The sequence below is a fragment of the Equus asinus genome, chromosome 6 (genome assembly GCF_041296235.1).
Source record: "Equus asinus isolate D_3611 breed Donkey chromosome 6, EquAss-T2T_v2, whole genome shotgun sequence".
Classification (NCBI taxonomy): Eukaryota; Metazoa; Chordata; class Mammalia; order Perissodactyla; family Equidae; genus Equus; species Equus asinus.
This window is the reverse complement of record NC_091795.1, coordinates 14,285,459-14,306,654: the sequence shown is the minus strand read 5'-3', so window position 1 is coordinate 14,306,654 and position 21,196 is coordinate 14,285,459. Positions and strand designations below refer to the sequence as shown.

At 41.6% G+C, this 21,196-nt stretch overlaps 1 protein-coding gene across 8 annotated transcripts in view; it reads right to left on the bottom strand.

The window, feature by feature from the left end:
• Positions 1-21,196, bottom strand: part of AFF3 (ALF transcription elongation factor 3) — a 573,094-nt gene that overhangs the window by 431,809 nt on the left and 120,089 nt on the right. For 5 of the 8 annotated variants that reach the window (XM_070511624.1, XM_070511625.1, XM_070511626.1 and 2 more), the window contains exons 3-6: positions 11,920-11,994; positions 9,502-9,622; positions 8,157-8,469; positions 7,645-8,030 (exon numbers count right to left, since the gene is read on the bottom strand). In XM_070511624.1, the coding sequence (XP_070367725.1) occupies positions 7,645-8,030; positions 8,157-8,469; positions 9,502-9,622; positions 11,920-11,994 (895 nt within the window). The remainder of the gene's footprint in view (positions 1-7,644; positions 8,031-8,156; positions 8,470-9,501; positions 9,623-11,919; positions 11,995-21,196) is intronic. The other 3 variants (XM_070511628.1, XM_070511629.1, XM_070511631.1) reach the window with 1 other exon arrangement.

The following is a 21,196-nucleotide window of genomic DNA, read 5'->3' as shown; positions in this document are numbered from 1 at the left end:
ATTTTAATAATGATTATGAGCTGTTATTACTATTGTGGATTTTTTCGAGTGCTTTTGAGAATAGTGGCTATGCACCAGCCACTATTCTAAGCACTGTACAAGCATTAACTTATTAAATAGTCATAAAAATGCTATCAATAGGTGCTGTAACATTGTGTCCCTCACATTTTAAATTTTAGATGGAGACAGGGTCTTTACAAAGGTAATTAAGTTAAAATGAGGTCATTAGGGTGAGTCTTGATCGAATACAACTGATGTCCTTACAAAAAGGGGAAATTTGGACAGACACACAGAGGGAAGACAATGTAAAGACACAGGGAGAAGACAGCCATCTACAAGCCAAGAAAGGAGCCCTGGAAGAGGGGCCAGCCCGGCGGAGCAGTGGTTAAGTTCGCACATTCTGCTTCTCGGCGGCCCAGGGTTCGCGGGTTCGGATCCCGGGTGTGGACATGGCACCGCTTGGCAAAAGCCATGCTGTGGTAGGCATCCCACGTATAAAGTAGAGGAACATGGGCATGGATGTTAGCTCAGAGCCAGTCTTCCTCAGCAAAAAGAGGAAGATTGACAGTAGTTAGCTCAGGGCTAATCTTCCTCAAAAAAAAAAGAAAAGAAAAAAAAGAAAGGAGGCCTGGAATAGATTCTCCCTCATGGCCCTCAGAAGAAACCAACCCTGCCAACACCTTAATTTGGGAGTTCTAGCCTCCAGAACTGTGAGACAATTAATGTCTGTTATTCTAAGCCAGTCAATTTGTGGTACTTTGTGACAGCAGCCCTAGAGAACTAACAAAGGTACAATCACGATTCCTTGTCACAGCTAAAGCCTTTGAGACATAAGGTCATGTGGCTGGCAGATGGAGTGAGAGTCAAACCCAGGCCACCTAGCTCCGGAAACCACACCCTTCACTCTGCTCTAAAATCAGGCCAATTACTGCAGAGGCGGGTCCTAGTCAATACCACTTCTGAGAGTGTCTTGGTCCTGGAGCCTGACCTTTGGTCACAATAGGAACATGCCACGTCCAGGGGTGGTCAAGAGGCTGCCCGTCACATGCGCAGCTACGGAATGGAATTTGCAAATAGCAGCGGGGAGACCCCGCTTTGACCTACTGTAAAGGTATTGTCAATGCTGCTTCGTCACGCGGATAAGTGATTCCACTGCTCAGCCCAATTAAACATGCTATTTAATACTTGGTGGCTTCAAAGAGATCTATTTCAATGAGTCATTCTAAATACTGACTACCCGACAATTTTGACATTTTTCCTCAGCCCAAATCTTGTTGATTTTATATATCATTTAACTGGAAATAAAGCTCAACTGTGATACGTTCCACTACAGATAATAATAGCTCAGAAAAGCCAAATACACAGAATGAGAAAATCTGATCCCAGTCTTGGCAATAAAATCTCAGGAGGGGGCTAAGCCTTAAATAAGGGAGAATCATGCCACTCAGGCTTTGCTATATTAATCCAGGATAATCTCAGTCTTCAAGATTTCAGTTATTTCTAACAAACAAATACAAAAGAACTTTCAGAATTTCATTTTTCTTTCTCCTCCCACCTCATCTCTCTCCGCCCCTCTCTCTCCAGCTTACACACACGCACACACACACAAAACCACTTCCAATAACACCCTCATTTTTATATCTTGTTTGCTTTTGTTGTTTCAAAGGTACTGCTAATAAGAATAATGTAGGAACATTTACCAAATGCTTACCATATTATCACTGTGCTAAGCACATTATATACTTCGACTCATCTACTCCTCCCTCCGATGATTCTGCCAAGTAGATACTATCATTTCCTCCATCTTCACACATAAGGAATCTAAGGCCTGGCAAAATTAAAAGGCTTGCTCCCAGCACACGGCTAACAAGGGGCAGAGCTAGGATTTGAACCTAGTCCTTGCTTGTCCGCAGAGCCATGATCATTCCACTGTGTTCTACGCCTGCCCTGTGTACCTGAAAGCTTGCACATGATTTCCAACCAAAAAAGGATGAAATAAAAAGAAGAGACCTTTCTCGTTGGACTGTTTAGTGACACCTGTTCCAGGGTGGAAGAGATGCCGGATCACACATCATCTTTTCAAGTGACTCCAAACACAGAGGCCTCCAGCTCTGATTAGCCCAGATTTGGAATCCACACACATAAGGTTGCAGTTTAAGGGAAAACAGCCCCATAATCTTTCCAGATGCTTTCCAGGAGAGCAAGCTTTATGAGAACTGAGAAAATGCACAGGAAAAATAAAGCGGGGTTTGCTAATAGCCTCCCTCCGGGTCCCGCCTTCAATGCCCGCATCACAGGAGTAGTTTCCCACCTTATGGCTGCAAAACTTGGCTTTATGACATGAACCTAAAGGAGCCCAGAGACGAAAGAGAACAGAAAAGGACACCAGCACCTTCACACAGCAGGACACATTTTAATATGCTTCCTTTCAATTTTTCAATAAAGGGTTATAGAAACTGAAGTTATTTTTAATGATTAAGTGCTTTCCCTTTTAGGGTCCCGCTGGCTGAACATAAAAGTACCAAAAGTATGGAAACATTTCCACTTGCCAGCCTTCATTATGACCTTCAGAACAACCCACCTATAAGAGGGAAAAGAAGTGCTTTCACCCAGCATCTGAGATCACAGTTGTGAGCCTTCCCTCTTCTGAGTCTACGTGGTACACGCTCCCCAAGCCCTCGCTACAAGAACGAGGGACGTGCGTTATGTAAAGAGGAGGAAGCACAGAGCGTAGCCATCTGTGCTGTTACTAAGTCACACCGTGCTGCGGGACGTGGGCTCTGTCCGCAACGGGTGAAGGAGGATGGAGGTGATGCTGATACGGAAGAGGAGACCAGCACAGACAGGGAAACTGAGTCTCCAGGCTGGCCACACACCCTCATTTCATCAATGCGCAATCAGATAGCATACTTGAATTTGAAAACATTATACATCTCAAACATAATTAAGAAATGTAGACTGGCATGAATATGGAATGTACACATTGCTTTGCAGATGTCTTTTTCGTCCGACAGGCTGGTGCCGACTTTAATTTGGAAGAAATCCATTTTCATACAAAGGTAACCAAGAGTGACAGGAAATAGGAAGCCTACATCATTTATCTTCTGTGAACTTAAAAAAAAAATCAGTTAATTGCTTTTCTAGGAAGCTATTTTGTGGAATCACGGTGCTTTATCTTTCTGCTCTTCTTCGTGGTATAAATGGCGATTTTAGAATGCCCATCATGAAAATGCTATAATTAATCAATACATCTTAAACTATTTAATTACTTACTTTAACAAATAAAATCCTGATCAACCAAAAGTGATTACTCTCTTCTTCTGGATGTATTATCAACTACTACTAAAACCCCTAATAGACACTCTATTAATTGATATTCAAATTTAGGTGTCTCTTTCCTTATCACTATCTAAGCTAAGGGCAGCAGCTACTGGCTTCCATCCTTCCCTGGCTTTTCAAATGCATTCTACTCTCAGCCATCAGAGCCCTCTGCAAGAGCAGTTTCAAATCATTGTTATGTATTAAGTTAGTAGCAAACAGTAACTAAAATGTGCATGTTTTGGAAGACCACTATTGAGGCTGTAACTTGACAAACAAACTCACTGCCTAGCCTGTGAGGCCCATATCTTGTCTCAATGTACTGCATATTAGGCTTTTCACAGTACTGTCCCATTTTTGCCTTGCCTCTACCTAGCATATAAATATGTATTTTAAATTCTACCAAGTTTGAGGCTATTACAAAGCCCTATTTTCAAATCTAAAATTATCATTTTAATAATAATTTCTTGTTATTCCATGAACCAAAGACAGATACACCATGACGCTAATGATGCATACGCTTCAGGGCCTTTTAAACAGAGATTCCTCCAAGGCCCCAGGAGGTGCCCTAGCAATGTGTTAATACATGTTTTTGTAAAAATTTCAAGTATACGATATTTTTCTGTTCTGCTTTTTCCTAAAGAGGATCCCCAGGATAGAATAAATTTTAGGTCCCGAGAAACCTCTATCTGCCCCTCTAGGTTAACAGTCCCCAACGTCTGGATCTTGAATTACATGTTAAGGGCAAAACATTAATTTTGCATGTGTGTGTGAAACAAAACACAACTCACTTCAACCGGAAATAAAATTTAGTGTGCTCTACCCTAGAACATTCTAGAATGCAAGCTTTAGTCATTCTTTAAGTCCCTTGTCTCTCACCTAACAGTAGTCACCCTTCCAAGTGATACACTGGGGAAGTCTCACTAAATGAGGGGTGGTGTCAAGAACAAAAAACTCAGCTATAACAACAAAAATATGTTTTTCATTAAACACATAACTGAGCTGGGAAAAACTAGCCAAGAGGCAGGTGTATCAGTTAAGGAATCCCCTTGAGGTCTTTAACTTCCACATCAAATTGCACTGAATTTTCCTACACTAATTACCTATTATGGAAGACTAAAGAATTATAACAAATAATTCGCCATGGCAGCAGACAGAGTGCAGATGTTGTAAGGGAAAGAATAAAGAATTTACGAAGTGTAAAATAAGGCAAAAGAGATTCACAAATTCTCAATTTTTAAAAATAACATAGAATATTTTTCTACTACACAATTATGAAGGTGACGGAATTTTCCTAGGGCTAGAAGGCCAATTTTAAATTTAGTTAGGACTGTGAGAGAAATTGCAAATTAAAAGCTAAGTGCTGGAGTCTGATTTATTCAACTCATGTAAATTTCTTAGAGGCAGAGATGACATCTTAGAATTTTTTTTTAATTTCTCACATCACTTTACACCTAGTCATTGATTTGATTTTCTTATGAGGAATGTACCTACACAATGCCACACAGCTCTGTTTGCACTTCCCTTGTATTTATGTCATTTTTACCCAACACTCCATTTTAGCCCCCAAATTCTTCACACTGTCATCATTCTTGCCCTACAGCTAACATCCTGAAAAAGTATAAGCAAGTAATGCAAGTTCCCTTCAGGTCCTTTCCTCTATAAATTTCCCTAAAAAAACACATTCCCTATCTGCCTAGAAATCAATGTCAGTACCATTGAGAGGACATTTTCACACAGGTGGTATTTGTGTACAAAAAAAAAAAAGGCATCAATATTTTTTAAATTGTTTGCCACACTGAATTGTTTTATTCTCTCCAAAAAAAAAATATTCCCTCAAAATTAAAATCTGATTAGTTAATAAAGTTCTTCAGTTTCCATGTTATGGTTGTGGGTTTTATAGGAATCCCTATAAATACTGAATGATATACCTGCAAAAGGGTATTTCTTAACCTCTTGGAGTACTATAAAAAAAAACTTTTTGAGTTTGAAGGACATTACCCTGCTGCTAATTGGCAGAGTTATTTTCTTATTATGATCGTGGATTGGTTAGACACACAAGGGTTATGAGATTCAAATGACCATATTTTCTATAATACACAAAGCCTTTTGCTAAAATAAGGACATATATCCTCTCCCCATTATAACTTTGCTCTATAAACAACACTTCTTCCGACCTGTTTTCTGTCAATGCATGACTGGCTTCTTTGAAGTATTCAGGCTGACTGGTTCAATGTCATTATACGGGGGAAATGAAATACTTCCTGTTATCAAAACTCTAATCTCTCTCAGTCTGACTCTCTATTTCAGGCATTTCCCTCTTTTTGTGATTACTGAACACTAGTACAGTGTGCCATTCCCAATCCGGGGTCCTGGAAGGGCATCCCAAAAGTGTCCACGTTATTAATGACACACCCCAAATGAAAACTGTACAGTTATCTACATAAGCCTGTACTGGCTATCAAAAACTGGTTTTTAACCAGAGCTTTATCAACTCATTGGGTTCCAAAATAAATAAATAAATAATTATCTAATAAATCTGAAGTTTCTTTGGCACTTCATTTTGAAAAGGAATCAACTTGGATTAAAATCATAAAGGGATGCCTGGTAGTTGTAGTCACTTCTGTTCAAGGATAAGTCATGCTCTATTTGCCAGTACCAGTCATCTGATAATGATAAAAATCAGACAGCTGGAGAAATTCAGTTTTATAAGATGGTATCTATGTGTGTTTCCTAGAAACTTTTAAAAACATAAATGTCTGCAGAAGTTACATTTTGCATCTATCAATTCCTAATGCATACTTTATGAGACCCATCACAAATGAATAATATAAAGAAGTTACTGGTATACATGCCACTTAACTTCCTCATTAGAACCTTTTTGTAAACATCTCAGAGTAAAAAATCTGTCTTCTCTAAGGGTAATTTGTTGATCTGCCAACTGGTACAGGCGCTTTCTGAGATGATAACTCAGAAAGGGTTAAGCTTAGCCTCATCAGACACACAATGAGAAATGTCAAATCATTTGTTTCACTTGGTTATTAAATCAAATTAAGGCACAAAGAATATTCTGGCCAAGATAGACAAAGACAATCTCTGTATGACCCCACTCATATGTGGAAGTTAAACACGTGGACAAAGAGAACAGATTAGTGGCTTCCAGGGGAAAGGGGGTGGGGGGGGGCACAAAGGGTGAAGGGGTGTACCTACAACACGACTGACAAACAATAATGTACAACTGAAATTTCACAAGGTTGTAAACTATCATAGTCTCAATAAAGAGTTAAAAAAAAAGAGTATTCTGGCCCCAGTGTGACTCCATCTTTAAAAAAAGAATATGTCAAAAAGAAAAAGAAAACGGAACAGTTCCTAAGGACAATGTTCGAGAATGCACATTTTATTTTAGTTAGTATATCACAGCAAAACAAAAAACTGTGCAGTCATACTTCTTCTTCATATGTTCCTGACAACTGTCATCAATTTGGACTACAGTATGAAATGTGCTTGTCTAAAACAAAACTTCATTTTCTACCTAGCTTTACTCTTCAAGTGACTACTCATGGCTTCTTTCCTACCTCTGTGATTCTGCGATTTGCTTGTTATGAATTCTAATATTCCATACATCCAATCTATACATTTTGTAATGAAAAAATACTTCAGAATAAAATCGAAATGCAACCAGACGAATCTGAACTAAAAGACTTCACTCTCTTCATATAACCCAAGACCATTTTTACAGGACGAGGAGAGTTCTTACCTGATTAACATCAATAAACCTGGATCTTAAATACTCTAATAAGGATGGGACACCTGCTACATCTGAATATTCACCATATCCAATATTGAATCATTTAACAATTATTTAAAAATCATTATGAGGTGGACTTCATGAAATCTGTCTTAGAACATTTCAAAACTGAAAAAAAGATTGAATTTCTCAACTCTTTTACATAAAAATTAACCTCTTTATATACTAAAAAGTATAGACTTTGAAATACTTTTATTTCTAGTATATATCTCCTCCAACACAGGCTTGTTCACAAAAAAAAAATCCCTTTAACTACATTGAAAGAGACATTCCTTCCTGAACTAACACAGACACACAACTGCATTTGTTGGTACTTAAAAAATTCTGATTATAATCAACTTGAGATTCTGAGAAATCATTATCTATGTATACATCCTCCTTTACTGATTGCTACAAATCCAACCACACGAAGTCAGTCACACATTGAAATAGAGAAACACGGGAATTGAACTTTCAACTGTCAGGTAGTCACTCAGAACTACTCAGATGCATGTAAGTGGTATTGAGAAAAGACTCACCTCTCCTTGTCTGGGGATGCCGAACTTGGAAAGCTTGGCTTTGGCTCTGGCGGACTCTGGCTTGGTGGCCGGGACTCCCCTATACGACGTGCAGTGCACGCTGGTTTCCGTGGATGACTTAAGCTTTGGAGATTCATCAGGTGCCTGATCTTGGCCGTCCATCGGCCGCACATATGCAGTCGGTTTCTGCTGGATCAAGCTGGGTTTTGAAGCCAGGGAAGGAGGAAAGTTCTGGACACAGTGTCCACTGCCACTGTGCTTGGCTGCTATAGCAGGTGGCCTTTCCTGGGTCTGAAGACCCACTTCTACATTGCACACTTGTTTGGTCCGTGACTGCTGTCTGCCAACACCATCACCAAGCAAGGTCCTGAGAGAGCCCTGTTGTGCTGAGTTGGAAGAAGAAGAAGAGGAAGATGAGCATGAGGGGCTTGACACATAGTGATTAGGTTTTTTATTATGATTCTTTGGGCTAGCAGATTTGTGAACATCAAGCAACCTGTGTCCGTGCTTACTTGCTCTCTGTTGGCCATCGGATGGTGGGTGCCCAGCCTTCTGCCAGCCCATGGTGCCCCTCTTACTCTGCTGCACGGGGACAGCTGCTGGTGTGGAAGATGCAGTGCTACAGACAGACGAGGGCTGGGTCTGGGCTCTTGAATCTGCAACAAAATGTTCATCAATCTTGTTCACAGGAGCCTGAGGAACCCCAGGTTTGGGAACGCCAACGAGATGACTCTGATTAGATCTATCAGTTAAAAAGTCTTTCATTTCATCATAATTGCCTAAAGTATTCTGGATCCGGTTGGAGAGCTCATCCCCCTTGTTAGTCTGGAGAAAGAAAAACACAACATCCACCTGATTGTTAGAGACAACAGGAACATGGGAAATAATGGAGAGGTGTCTTCACTGATCACAGAGCCAGGACTGCCACATTCAGAATGAGAGCTGAGAGCTGAAATCAAAATCGTCATCTCTGAAGACCTCTGTCAGCACTCTGCATCGCACCAGAACCAGAAAGCTGTGAATGGCCTCAGAGTGCACAAAAAGGGAATCCATCAACACACTGTGCCACAGCTAAGGAAATCAGAAAATTTACTACTGCAGCTTCACAAAATGGTCTGGATTAAGGCTTTCTGGGACTAGATTTTCTTTTCATTTTTGTACTTCCATTGGAAGCTTTTCTTGAAAATTCAGATTTGGCTCAAATTGTTCTGCTTCCAATTTCTAAATATTTAATTATTCTTGTCAGCAACCCAGAGTGACAGGCAAAAGAAGTCAGAGAAAAGCTTAAAATGAACAGGGGACTAAATATGCAAGAAGCTACCAGCCTGAACTATCCATAGCTCCATACAGCCTAAGATATTAGTGAAATCTGGGGAGATATTTCATTTTGGAAGAGAGGTTCTATTTTTGGCCTTTGGCATAAATGAGAAACAATCCAACAGCTTCTCTCTCATTAGCCCTGTCAGGTACCCTGATCCCAGCATGATCCCTGTGTGGACAAATATGTAACCCAACCTCTTTTTGTTTCCTAACAGCTTAGAAGATGTAACAAATGGCATTGACTTTGAAAATCAATGCGGAGATGAAGTCTATATTATTGATAAAAATCACAGCAAGCAGATCTCAATATTAAGCAAAAATTACATTTCACCAAGGTCGTAGCTGGTAAAGACATATGAGCTAGACACCAAGATTTGTGGGAGAAGACCCCATTCTTAGTGGTCGAACTGTCTTCCCTGGGCTGAAGAGGCAGAAAACTAACTGAAGTTTGGTTGGTCAACTCTTCTAGTCAAGTCTGCCATCATGGAGCTAGAGGTACAAGGGAGGGCTGGAAATGAACAACTGAAAACCATCTACCTTGTAGGGTTCACTGAAGAGGGAGTAACTTGAACTAAACGTGCCATCATCCTGTTGAGTTTCCTGATTTCTTCTTTCTCGTTCTTTCCTCCGTAACACATTTCTATCTGGTTCATAGACACTGCATCAGGAGAAAGAAAAGAGAACAACCACATGCAAAAAAAGTGAAGGCTAAAGCCCCATCTAACATTCACCAGAGAGCAGAAGTCTGGTTCAGGGACACATGGTGATGATAACAAGGACATGGATCAGATTAAAGCCAGTCTAATCAAACAGTACCAGCTCAGGTGTCTGATAATTAAATTCTTCAGGAGGGAAAAAATCCTTAGGACAAGTTCCAATCAGTACTAGACCTTTCTACCTGATTTGTGAAAGAGGAAATATCTGAGCAACTTTGACAGTAGAAGACTGAAAGTAAACCTAAGGCAGACGGTAATTACAATGATGTGTAAATGGAAGTTATGAGCGTATTTCCTCTCATGACATAGCCTCTGAGTCTTATATGGGAATGCCCCCGTTCTTTTCTTCCTTTTCTTTCTTTTTTTTTTTTTTTTTGGCATGGTTGTGTTTCTGTAGTGATTCTTTCATTAGCCAGCTCCCTAAAGAGCTGTTCAAACTCTATGCTGCACTGGTTTTCACAGTTATGAGCCTTCTTCTGATCTCTGTTAATCAGTCAAGTCGTCAAACTACTACGGAATCAATTCTTCCTTCTGATACATTTGACACTATCACTCCTCCTAACTATGAAAAATGTGCCAGGAGGAAGGGGCACAGGCAACAAAGAGAGAGAACGGAAATTGAATTATGGTGTGTCTTCACAGAACTCGGCCTTTTTGTTGAAGAAAATTAATATCTATTCTCCTAAAATACAATTATGAAGTGACCAGACACCAGATAACTAGAAGGACTAAGGAAGAAATAGTGTCCTTTCCTCCTAATAAGGAGAAAATAAAGGGGCTAATTCAACTAATAAGACGGAAGGGGCCCATTTACTGACGGAAGGAAATACGCTTGTTTTTTCAGTTCCCTAGATAAAGAAATCTGGCCTCAGTGTAGACAACAGAACTAATACTGCCAATTGCAAAGAACTGACATGTCACTCAAAACGAGCATGATCCTCATTTCCCAGCAGAAGCATTTACTTTAAGTGACCTTGTCTTTATTTTGCTTAGAGCTCCCACTTGGTCTAGTGGACAGATGCCCGAGCTGGAAGCCAGAACAACTGCCTACTGACTGTCATTCTCCCATAACCAGCAACAGGATGACAGGAAAGCCACACGTCTCTGGGAACCCCAGTGTCTTCATTATAAAGCATGGATGTTTCATGGTGGTGGTGTAAGGTTTCAACATGAAGGTAATCTACAAAAGGGCTTTGGAATACCTTCAGGTGCCAAAACTCCAACGTATTGCTGTTAAATGTTGTTAATAATAAAAGATCTATGGGTTCAAAGAAACTTAGGAAAACAGTGAGGTGGTGGTGGTGGTTGTTTTTAGCTAAATTGCTTTCTTGAGTAAAAGAGTATTTGTGTCATACAGCTGTAGAGGACAAAATAAAATGATCATAAAATAAATACTGCTTATCCTCCTGGCTCTGCCAGTGTGGCCAGAATATACTTTAAATTCACTGTCTAAGGGGCGATGGTAAACACGCTTCTGGCAAGGCTGTGAGAGCACCTCAGGCATTTCATTTAAATTTAAGATTAGGGAATGTTAAAATACCCAGAACATGTAGCCTATTAGCATTTTAATTCATCCTTAGCACATTACCCAAAGTTATTAGATTTGAGAGTCCAACTAGTGACCTTCATATAAAGGGAGGCTACAGTCACAGCCTTACCAACTGAGAGGCTCACAGCTCCAACTCACGATCACTGAGAACTCTCCGGGGTGGCTGTGGTAACAGTGACTGGCATAGGGAGGCACGAGATGGAAATGACACTCTTATTCACAGAACCAAGCTTCGGGTTCAAAGGGGAGGGTATGACTGTTCTGCCAGCTCGTGGACATTTGCAATGTGAAACCCCAGCTTTCATGAACATTCCATGAATTTCAAATGGAGACCACTCTGAGGACACATATGTTGTGGAGGGGCATGAAGTGGGCTTTAACCAAGAGGGAAATTCTAGTTTTACTATGAACTTACAACTTTTGGACCAAAACCAGCATTTGCAGTCAGAAAAATAAGCTTGCATCGCATGCATCACACTTCTTCCCCTCTGCAGCACATACAGCCGCCCGTGAAGCACCTGCGGAACTCCATGCACAGAGACTTCCACATCATGCTTGCTGTCCTCAGCCAGGTCAAGCCAACCAAGCACACAAGACTGGTGTGATGCACAAAGTGGCCTTATGAACACAGAGCAGGCATTTAGGATGATTTCCAGGCTTCTGAGAAGGCCCCCATTCCCAAAATAATACCTCCTGCATCTGCTGGCTGATGACTGAAATTCCACAACTAGAGAGTCATTCCTCTGGTTTAAGATGTCTTCACCCCTGTAAGAAATGTAGACACCACAAGAAGGGAAAACACTTTAAACCTGATAAGCCCTTGATATCTTAGCATGCATGAGTTTGCCAACTTTTTCCCCAAAGGCCAGGGGGAAAGGGCACAAGGACATCAAGGTCCAAAGGGGATCCAAACAGGAGGCATGATGAAAAAGGGAGGGACAATGTAGAGTGCAGCACGAAAACAAAACCCTACCTATTTTGCAACGTGGCTTAGATATTTAAGACAAAGGCATGAGGATACAAGCCCAAATCAACTCGGCAGGTATCAGACTCACTGCATTTCCGGGTCAGGGAGCACGGATCACTTCCGAATATGAAGAAGTTGGAGGTGAGGGGGATGCTGCTCCTTCCCAACTAAATCTGCTTCATTCCTCAACTCATTAAGCTTGAAGATAACCCAAAGCACTCCAATATGCAGACCACAGATAGCTAAAGTTCTCCAGTGAGGTTCTCCCCACACATTCAGCCTATGGCTTTGAACACTAAGAAGGACTGAACACCCTCAGGACCACTTACACACAATCTACTAATACAAATGCACTGGCCATCTTTTATGCGACCACCATGATGCTTGTGCCATGCAGTAACCTCCACGCCATCAGATGAAACCAGAATGACCAAAAAAGACAATCATCGCCCTTCTCCAGAGGAGAGCAAAGGAAACCCCAAAAAGAGAGGCAATACTTCTTTAATGGCTTCACTTTGGTTTTTCTTCCCTTTCCTTGGTAGGCAGATCTGTAGGCTCCACTGACCATTTAGCCCTTCTTAATGGTAAGCAATCCACTCCTTATCCTTAACTACAACCACAACCCCCATGTGTCATGTCAGGCCTAGGAAGCTAACATGTCACCTGCTTAAAACAAATGTCATTGTAAGAGAAAGTCTGGACTTGCTATCCCCCATCTCTCCCTAAGTCTCTGAACTTTTATCTCTTCTACCAACACTAAATATTTTGACTCAAAAAGACAGTGTCTTCTCAACAGTGAGTCCACCATTCCACTAATTACAAGCGAAATCCGCGTAGGTACTTACAATCCCAGGGAGTGCCTTTCTCTTGATCTCTCACCATTAAAACTCAGCCCTCTTCCCTCCTCTGCCATTCTAGCAACGTGAGGACCATGTTATCTGCTTTTCAAGCAAAGGAGCCTTTCACTTGACGTGCTGAAAGTCAGGTCAACTTCCCCAGGGGTGGTTGACTAAAGCTGTAGAGGATTTCGGTTCCTGGCATGCCAATACATACGTTAAACCTAGTAAGAGCCTTGTGTTACGCGCTATGTTTCTTTGTTACTAGCAGATGGTAAAATCTCTATCATCTGAAAAGTTGTTCCCTACTGCTGTGAAAATTATAAGAATCACACTCCTCAAATGTATGTCACCAAACATATTTATTTATTTTGCATGAAAGTGGAGGCAGTCAACTGCTACAATATTATTTATTATTTATTGCAGATGCATAACATTCCCAGAAAATAAAGCTTTTTAATCAATTCTGTTTAAAAGACATTTATTTTCAGAATAGAAAAAAACAGCCAATGAAAAACATAGTAAAAACATTTCTGATCATTTCCCACTTACTTGCTTTTGGCCCATAAATTGAGGTATCTTGTAGGACTCAGGTCAAAAACAATTACGCTGGTTAAGTAGGAATAGATCTCCAAACACAAAATTATCATCATTTCCAAAATTAATGTATTCATGATCATACGGTAACAGTATGAAACTAAATAATAGCAATACCTTTGCACCTGATAGCTTCTCCCTTCAACTGAACTCAAAACACTTCACATATATGTCCCTTAATTATCCTTACAATGCCCCTTTAGGGAAAGTAGGGATGGTAGATACTATTACTAGATTAACTGTTTTCAAGATCAAGGAACTTAGAATCAGAGTTTCATTTTCAAAACGATGTCATAACGAAGACATCACGTAGAAGGAACAGCAATGTCCAAAGTACTTTCTTCGTGTCTATCCAAGGAAGAGGAGCTGCCCATGAGCCAAGAGATGGCCACACTTCCTAAACCCTGATGTCTACAAGCCCAGTATTAATAAATAGTGAACACAAGCCCCATGAAAGCATAACAGGACAAGTGAAACACAGGGAAGCTATTTCTCATTCAAAGGGAACTAAAAGGAGAATTCTGGAATAAAGGCTCAGCTGCTAAAATTTTTATATTACCAAAACAATGAAAGACAAAAATCAGTCTCTTTCCAGAGCACACACACAAAAAGGATATGCATGTAATATAGAATAGTAGAGTAGAGGACAGATGAGTGAATAACGAAATGACAGATTCTAAAGTAAGCCATCTGGGGCTGATGTCACCACCTTTTTCATCAAATCCTACCCATTCTCTGCCCAGCTGCCCTACTGGAGGGAAAGGTGCCGGAGCTAGTGCAGCGGCCCCTCCAGCTGGGCCCCCACTTGGCCCCAAGAGACCCAGCTGGCCAGGAGAGCCCTGCATCGATCCACATACAGTTGTTCACATCTGAACACTGGCTCCAACAAACTGCCCCTCCCAAGGGGGAGGCTTTCAGCCAAGGGTACACATAGCTAAGGGGCCCCCTGACTAGAATCATCAAAGTGTTTTATTCTTAAAACAACACTATCCTACCCACTGGTGTGTCTCCAGGGTTGGGGTCTAGGAATAAGTGAGTTCAAGGAGAAGAGAATGAATAACCTCTTGCCTATCCTTTGAGGAAAGCCATCATGTTCTCCATGTTTAAAAAATATTAATCCTCTTCAACTAGCAGAAACACAATTCACTTTAGTCCGAAAGGATTTCCTGAATGCCTCCCGAACGCCACTGTGTTAGATGCTCTGGAGACAACTCGGGCAGTGACTGGCCTAGACGCTCTTACTTTAACAAGCTGGCATTCCACATTTAAAGTCTCGTTTCCTTGGTTTGCTTCACCGTGAACCTGTCATTGCTTCTTCACTCTACATAGGTTTATCTGATCCTTTCCTGAAGCAGGCGTGGTTGGGAGTGACAAAACGAAGGGCAGACGCAGGGGAGAATAGAGGGGCTCCCAGACACACTCTCCCTTTCTCTACAGTTTGCATCAGAGCTGGCCTTGAACAGCTTGATCACAGAGGAGACAATCTTTTCAGTCACGGGACATTTACAGTCCTGGGACAACGTACTAAGCTGCCCTGGGGTGTGGACTGGCAGCCACAGGGGTAAACAGGAAGAAGAAAAGGCACTAAGTGGAAAGGAGAAGAAAGTTTCACAGAAACTCTCCTGCTCTCTGGAGCTGCAACATCTGCAACTGTGTGTAATTAAAGAAACTTAATCAAACACGCCAAAATTATAACAATTGCTTTAAATTTAATGAGTCAAACTAATGAACATATCTCCTTATTTATAAAGCAAATAATAAAAGATCAGTAATCCTTTCTTAATTCAGAGAAAAGCAAGGCTGTTGAAGTGTACTTGCAAATTCTCTCCTTAGCCCACAGACAGAGCTGGTGGGCTGAAAGGCAGAAAGGTGGTCACGGAGTGAACAGGTGATAGAAGCAATTCAGGCAGTGAGAAGATGGGGCTGGAGTCAGAGCTGGGTAAAGAGGCATGAATGATCCCCACTGGAGTCCTTCAAGGACCGAGCTGTGGTAGCTGTGGTGGAGAGGGTGTTGGTGTTGGTGGTACTAGGGAGGGTGGTGCTGGGGAGGGTGGTGTTGGTGATGCTGGTAGGTGTGGTGGTGGTGATGGGGGTAGGTGATAAGGATAGTAGTGAGGTTAGTAGTGGCTAAAGATCTGCTGAGGAGTGAGAACTGGTCAACAATGCATATAATAAACCCTTAAATCCTGAACATTACCATTTCACTGCTTACTTATACCAGGCATTCTTTTTTTTTTTTTTTTTTTGAGGAAGATTAGCCCTGAGCTAACAGCTGTCCCCAATCCTCCTCTTTTTGCTGAGGAAGATTGGCTCTGAGCTAACATCCATGCCCATCTTCCTCTACTTTATATGTGGGACGCCCGCCACAGCATGGCTTGATAAGCGGTACATAGGTCCACACCCGGGATCTGAACTGGTGAACCCTGGGCCACTGAAGCAGGGCACACAAAGTTAACCACTATGCCACCAGGCCCGGCCCCTAGGCTTTCTTTTTGAGTCAAGTAATTCCAGTTTCCATGCCTGTTCGCTCTACTTTCCCCCAAGAGCATTATGCCACCGGCTCACCATCAGCTTTGTAAGTGTGACCCCCATGATTATTTTTACCATGGACACCTCAAAAAGGTCAGTCCTACCTTGTACTTACTTGTCTCTAACCACAAAGGTTATCTCGATCTTAATTCAGTCTTGAAACTGTCTTTGGGAGCATTTACAGATCTCTGCCTTAGGGCTACGATCTGTTCCACAAGAATGGGAAGAGAAGTGAGTGTGGTTTGTGCCATAATCACTTCTTCGGAGACACATAGTAACGATCACCCATGGACGATGTCAGCCCACAAATATTCCAAAGAAAGATAGCCTTTTTGAAAGATCTATGCCATCTTCCCAGACCCATCACCCCCATATTCAATTTTGCTAATAACAACCACTACCCTTTCTTACTACACGCAGCCACTGTGGAAAGCACTTCACAGGAATTATTTCATTTAATCATCTTCAAAATCCCAAGAGGCATTATCCCCACTTACCAGTGAGGAAACAAGAGGCTCTGTAGTTAACTAACTTGTCCAAGTCCCACAGCCAGTGAGCGACAATGCTTGGGTCTGAAGCCAGGCAGTCTGGCACCAGAGACCAAATTCTTACACTCTTACCCCACTGGCTCCCCAGGGAACTTGCTCACTGATGAGCTTTAACAAATGGTACCCCCATCCTTTGTTAGTAAATGCCAGGAAGAAGGGTGTTAATTTTCATATCATGACAATTTCAGTTCATTCTTCTAAGATCTGCTAAGCCTCCTTGGTTGATATACATCAAGAATCCTTCTAAAACCTATAAAATATTACTGGGACAAGCAATTCAAATGAGTCAGCACTAGCAATTAACTAATACTCCAGTCCCTGAATTCTGTACAGTGAATTCCTTAAGAATTGTAGAAGACCATAGTAAGCGCTTTTTACAACAGAACTAGCATGGACAAGTCAGTGCTGCAATATGGTACTGGACACTTACCATTTCTTTACTGATCCTTTACTGGATCCCAACTCCTTTCCTAACTCAGTAAAAACGATGACTGTTCCAAATCTCTCTCGTAAATATACTCGAGTGAATTTTTAGAGAGATGACAGATAAATGACAGCTTTGCATTTCCAAGGGTTAAATGCTTTTCCCAAGGGATCCTAAGTCTTGGTGCCATGAGAACAAGTGTCAGGTTCTAATGGAATTGTTCCATGATAAATAAACCACCAGGCTGTACGACAAGCAGCTTTCAAAGAGGCTTTCCATATAGTATAAACAGCAGAAGTTAATTTGAGCTTCTTAACAGGACCTTTTTCCTTTACAATATAAAAGTGCCTTGGGATGAAGCAATTACTCTGATTTACCATCTTCTTCTTGGTAGAATATAAAGAGGCAGCAGAGCCTCACAAAAGCAGTAACTTAACCAAATGAGACCCACCTGCAAAGTCCCTACTATGCTATTTCAAAGAGCTCCCTTCCAGCCAGCAGCACAGAGCTGGCATCAATCATAGGTATGCATGATGAGAAGGATGCTTACTGCCAGGGCTTTCATGTTAGAGACAATAAATTACTTTTCCTCCACCAAATGCTCAGTTAAATTTCATTTTCACTTTACAGCATCAGTTTCTAAACTTGGGCTCCCAGGAATTTTAAAGCCATATGCAGGAAGGGTCATATTTTATAGCACGCTTATGTTTTTACGATGCTCTTCCATACAACCCCCATGCGGCCACTCAGGGTCATGGGCATGGCTTTAAGTCAGAGGGCAGAAGGGTGGCCGAGCCCTCTCATATAACTTCCTGACATCATTTGGATCAAGCTCCTGGACTCGGAAAGCCCTGAGACCCCAAATGTTAGCCATTAAAGAATGGCTCATGCTCTTCCTGAATCCAACTCCTCAACTTCTTTTCCTCCCAGAGGAATGAGATATGAACCATCTGTTTGAATGGCATTTCTGAAAAGGAGCAAGAGTCAGCTAGAGCTACAGCTATTTATTGAACTGAATTAATTTACCTGTGAAGGACAGAACTAGCCCGAGGCTAGTAATGAAAACAAATAGCTAACTTTACGGAAAGGTAGAATTAAAGGGATATGCATGTCCTCAAACACCTTCTGATGTCCAAGCTATCTGACAGACCAACCATTTGGTCTTCCATGTAGAACAGATGGAAACCACTATCATAGACACTAACTTATCTGAGAGGGAAGAGACCCTGTTTTGACGAGGAGAACAACCTGTTTTGGTCCAGGGCAGTTTATCAGCTTAGCAAGAAGTCTTGGTGGGTAAAGGAGACAGGAAGAGGAAAATAAGACAATTAACACTCTCCAGTATCTGAAAGAGAACACAGTACCCCCCTGAGAGGATGGAGCCTCTAGGGTCATCAGGAAAGCAGGACCAGGGTATGAGACCCCGGGCTCACTTCCTCAGTCAGAGAGAAACAGAAGCCCATGGGTAGATGCTCCCTCAACTTCCCCCCTTCCAACCTTTCCCCACCTCCCTGCCACTCAGGCCTTTACACCCCACCCCTCCTCACTCCCCTCTGAGGGCCCAGCGCTAACTCTCCCACCTGAGCCCTGAAGCCTATTCCCCCCACCGGCCACTTTCCCATAGAGGCCACTTTCTCCTATTTGGTCACTGTCTTGGTCTCAATTGGCTTTTTCTCATCAGCAAATAAACTCATTCAAGGTCCTGCTATCTTTAAAAAAAAAAAAATGATAAGCCCTCTCTGACCCTCTGTCCTCTTTTGACTGTTTTCAACCACAGTTTTCTACAGAGACTCGCTGTCTCTCCCAATCCCTGGTTTTCCTAATAAGCCCACGCCATCTGGGATCAGGGTCTGCTGTTCACAGCAGGGTCACCACCTCCTCACTGGGCAATCAATGGATATTTCTCACTCCCCACCTCCCAGGCAGCTGACACCATCTTTCAAGAGGCTGTCTACTCCAGGCTCTGTGGTACCACGTGCTCCTGGTTTCCCTCCCGCCTCTTGGGCTACTCTTGAGGTTGCTTTGCATGTTTTTCTTCCTGGGACACTCCTTTAGAAGCAGTTGTCACTCGGGGTTCTGTGCAAGTCTCTGTGTCTAAGCCTGGCCTGTTCTCCCGTGAGTCTTCCTGGGTGATGTCATTCACTCCTTGCCTTCAGGTGCCATCTTTATGTTGATGACGGGCAAGGCTCCAAGACTCACCCAATCTGTCTTCTCAGCTCCAAACCCAGTTATCCAACTATCCACTTGGTCTCCTCAAGTCAGGTTTCCCAAAAACATGCACAGCCCAGCATTTCTACACTTAGCCCCTCACCACACCCTGACCCCAGCCTCTGCCTCCACTTCTGTCATCTATGTTGGTGGATGGCACCACTACCCACCTAGTTACTCAGGTCAGAAATATGGGCACCATCTTGACTCTGTCATTTGCCAAACCACTGCCCCTTATATCCAATCAATCCCCCAGTCCTGTCAATATCACTCAAATTTGTCCAGTTCTCTCCTCCACTGCCACCTTCTCACTCCAGGCCACCACTGGCTCCTTCCTAGTCCCTTGCAGTGCCTCCTAAAGGGTCTCCTGGTTGTTCTTCCCGCCCCAGTAGAATTACGCCTCCACAGTAAAGTGGTATTTTTAAAACAGTAGTTCGATCACGTCACTGCTCTGGCTCCACACCGCCTTTGGACAGAAGCTAAACCTGGTGTCGATGGCCCTGCAGAGATGATCTGCCCCTGCTTCTCTCTCCAATGTCAGCCTTCAATCCATCCAATCTCTATGCCCTGGTCTCTCTCTGAGCCCAGGTGTATGCTCTCCAACCTGCTCACCTCCTCCTGATCCTGAAGGTGTCAGATTGGTGATGCCTCCCTCTCAGAAACGTTCTTGGACACCCTCAACGGACCCAAGTCCTGACTGGGGGGCCCTTCATATGTACTACAGAGAAACCTGCATTCTCCCCCATAATCACTTTTCTCACACTAATTATCTGAATCCTCCCTTAAATGGTTAGTTCCCTAAGAAGAGGGCCTATGTCTACTTTCTGTAAACCTGTATTCCCAGGACCTAGAATATTAACTAGCACAGAGTGGGCACTGAAGAAAATACTTTAAAAATACATGCTAAATAATTGTTTAATTTTTTTTTCCTTCCTTTTCAAAAGCTAGTCTATACATATATCACAATTTGAACAAACAGAACGAAAATCTATTCAGATTCTGGATCCTAAAACGCTCTTTATGGTTAAAGAATATAATAACAATGAGAATCATAATAAAGTAATACTGGCCAACTGTCTGGTGCTGGAAAGTTTGTAAAGAAAGTTTTATTTGTTATCCTCTGAATCCCTCTCAACAAACCTGTTATATAGCCCTTATTTAAGCAGAACACAAAATTTTAATAAACAAACGTGTAAACATAAAAATGAAATAAAATCTGTGTGCTATAAACATTCTTACGCTCATTTTAAAGATAAAGGTCTTTCATCAATGAAAAAGTGGGGCTTAGAAAATTTAAATGATTTTCCTAAATAATAACGGTTAGAATCGGAATTCTAAGTTCCACAGAAGTTCTGGATATTAAAAACAATTTAAGTTTTTAAAATAATATATTTTTTATCAAAAAATATTCAGTTAACACTTACTATGTACAAAGTGCCAGCTAGACATGAAAAAATATCCATATCCCCACCTCAACACAGAGATTCTTGAGGACATTTCTCCAACTTCCTACGGTGAAAATTCTATAATTAAGCTGACTTAGAGGAAGATGATAAGGATTATGAATTATTTGAACTCTAAAGTTCTATAATTCATTCTGTGCTAGTGACACTAAAGATGATTAATTCTAAATATCCATATAACACAGTGTCAGAAAACCAAGGGGTCTTCCTATAGCTGATGTATCACTTGCAAGTTCCCAACTTCAATTAGACATGTAATCTATCATAAAAATATTTTATTTGATCCCTAGAATATTATGAATATTATATTTATATATTATGGGGCTGCCTACACATGATGATAACTATCACAATTCTTTAAGAAACATGGCAAAGAGAAGACTCAGTCTACTCTG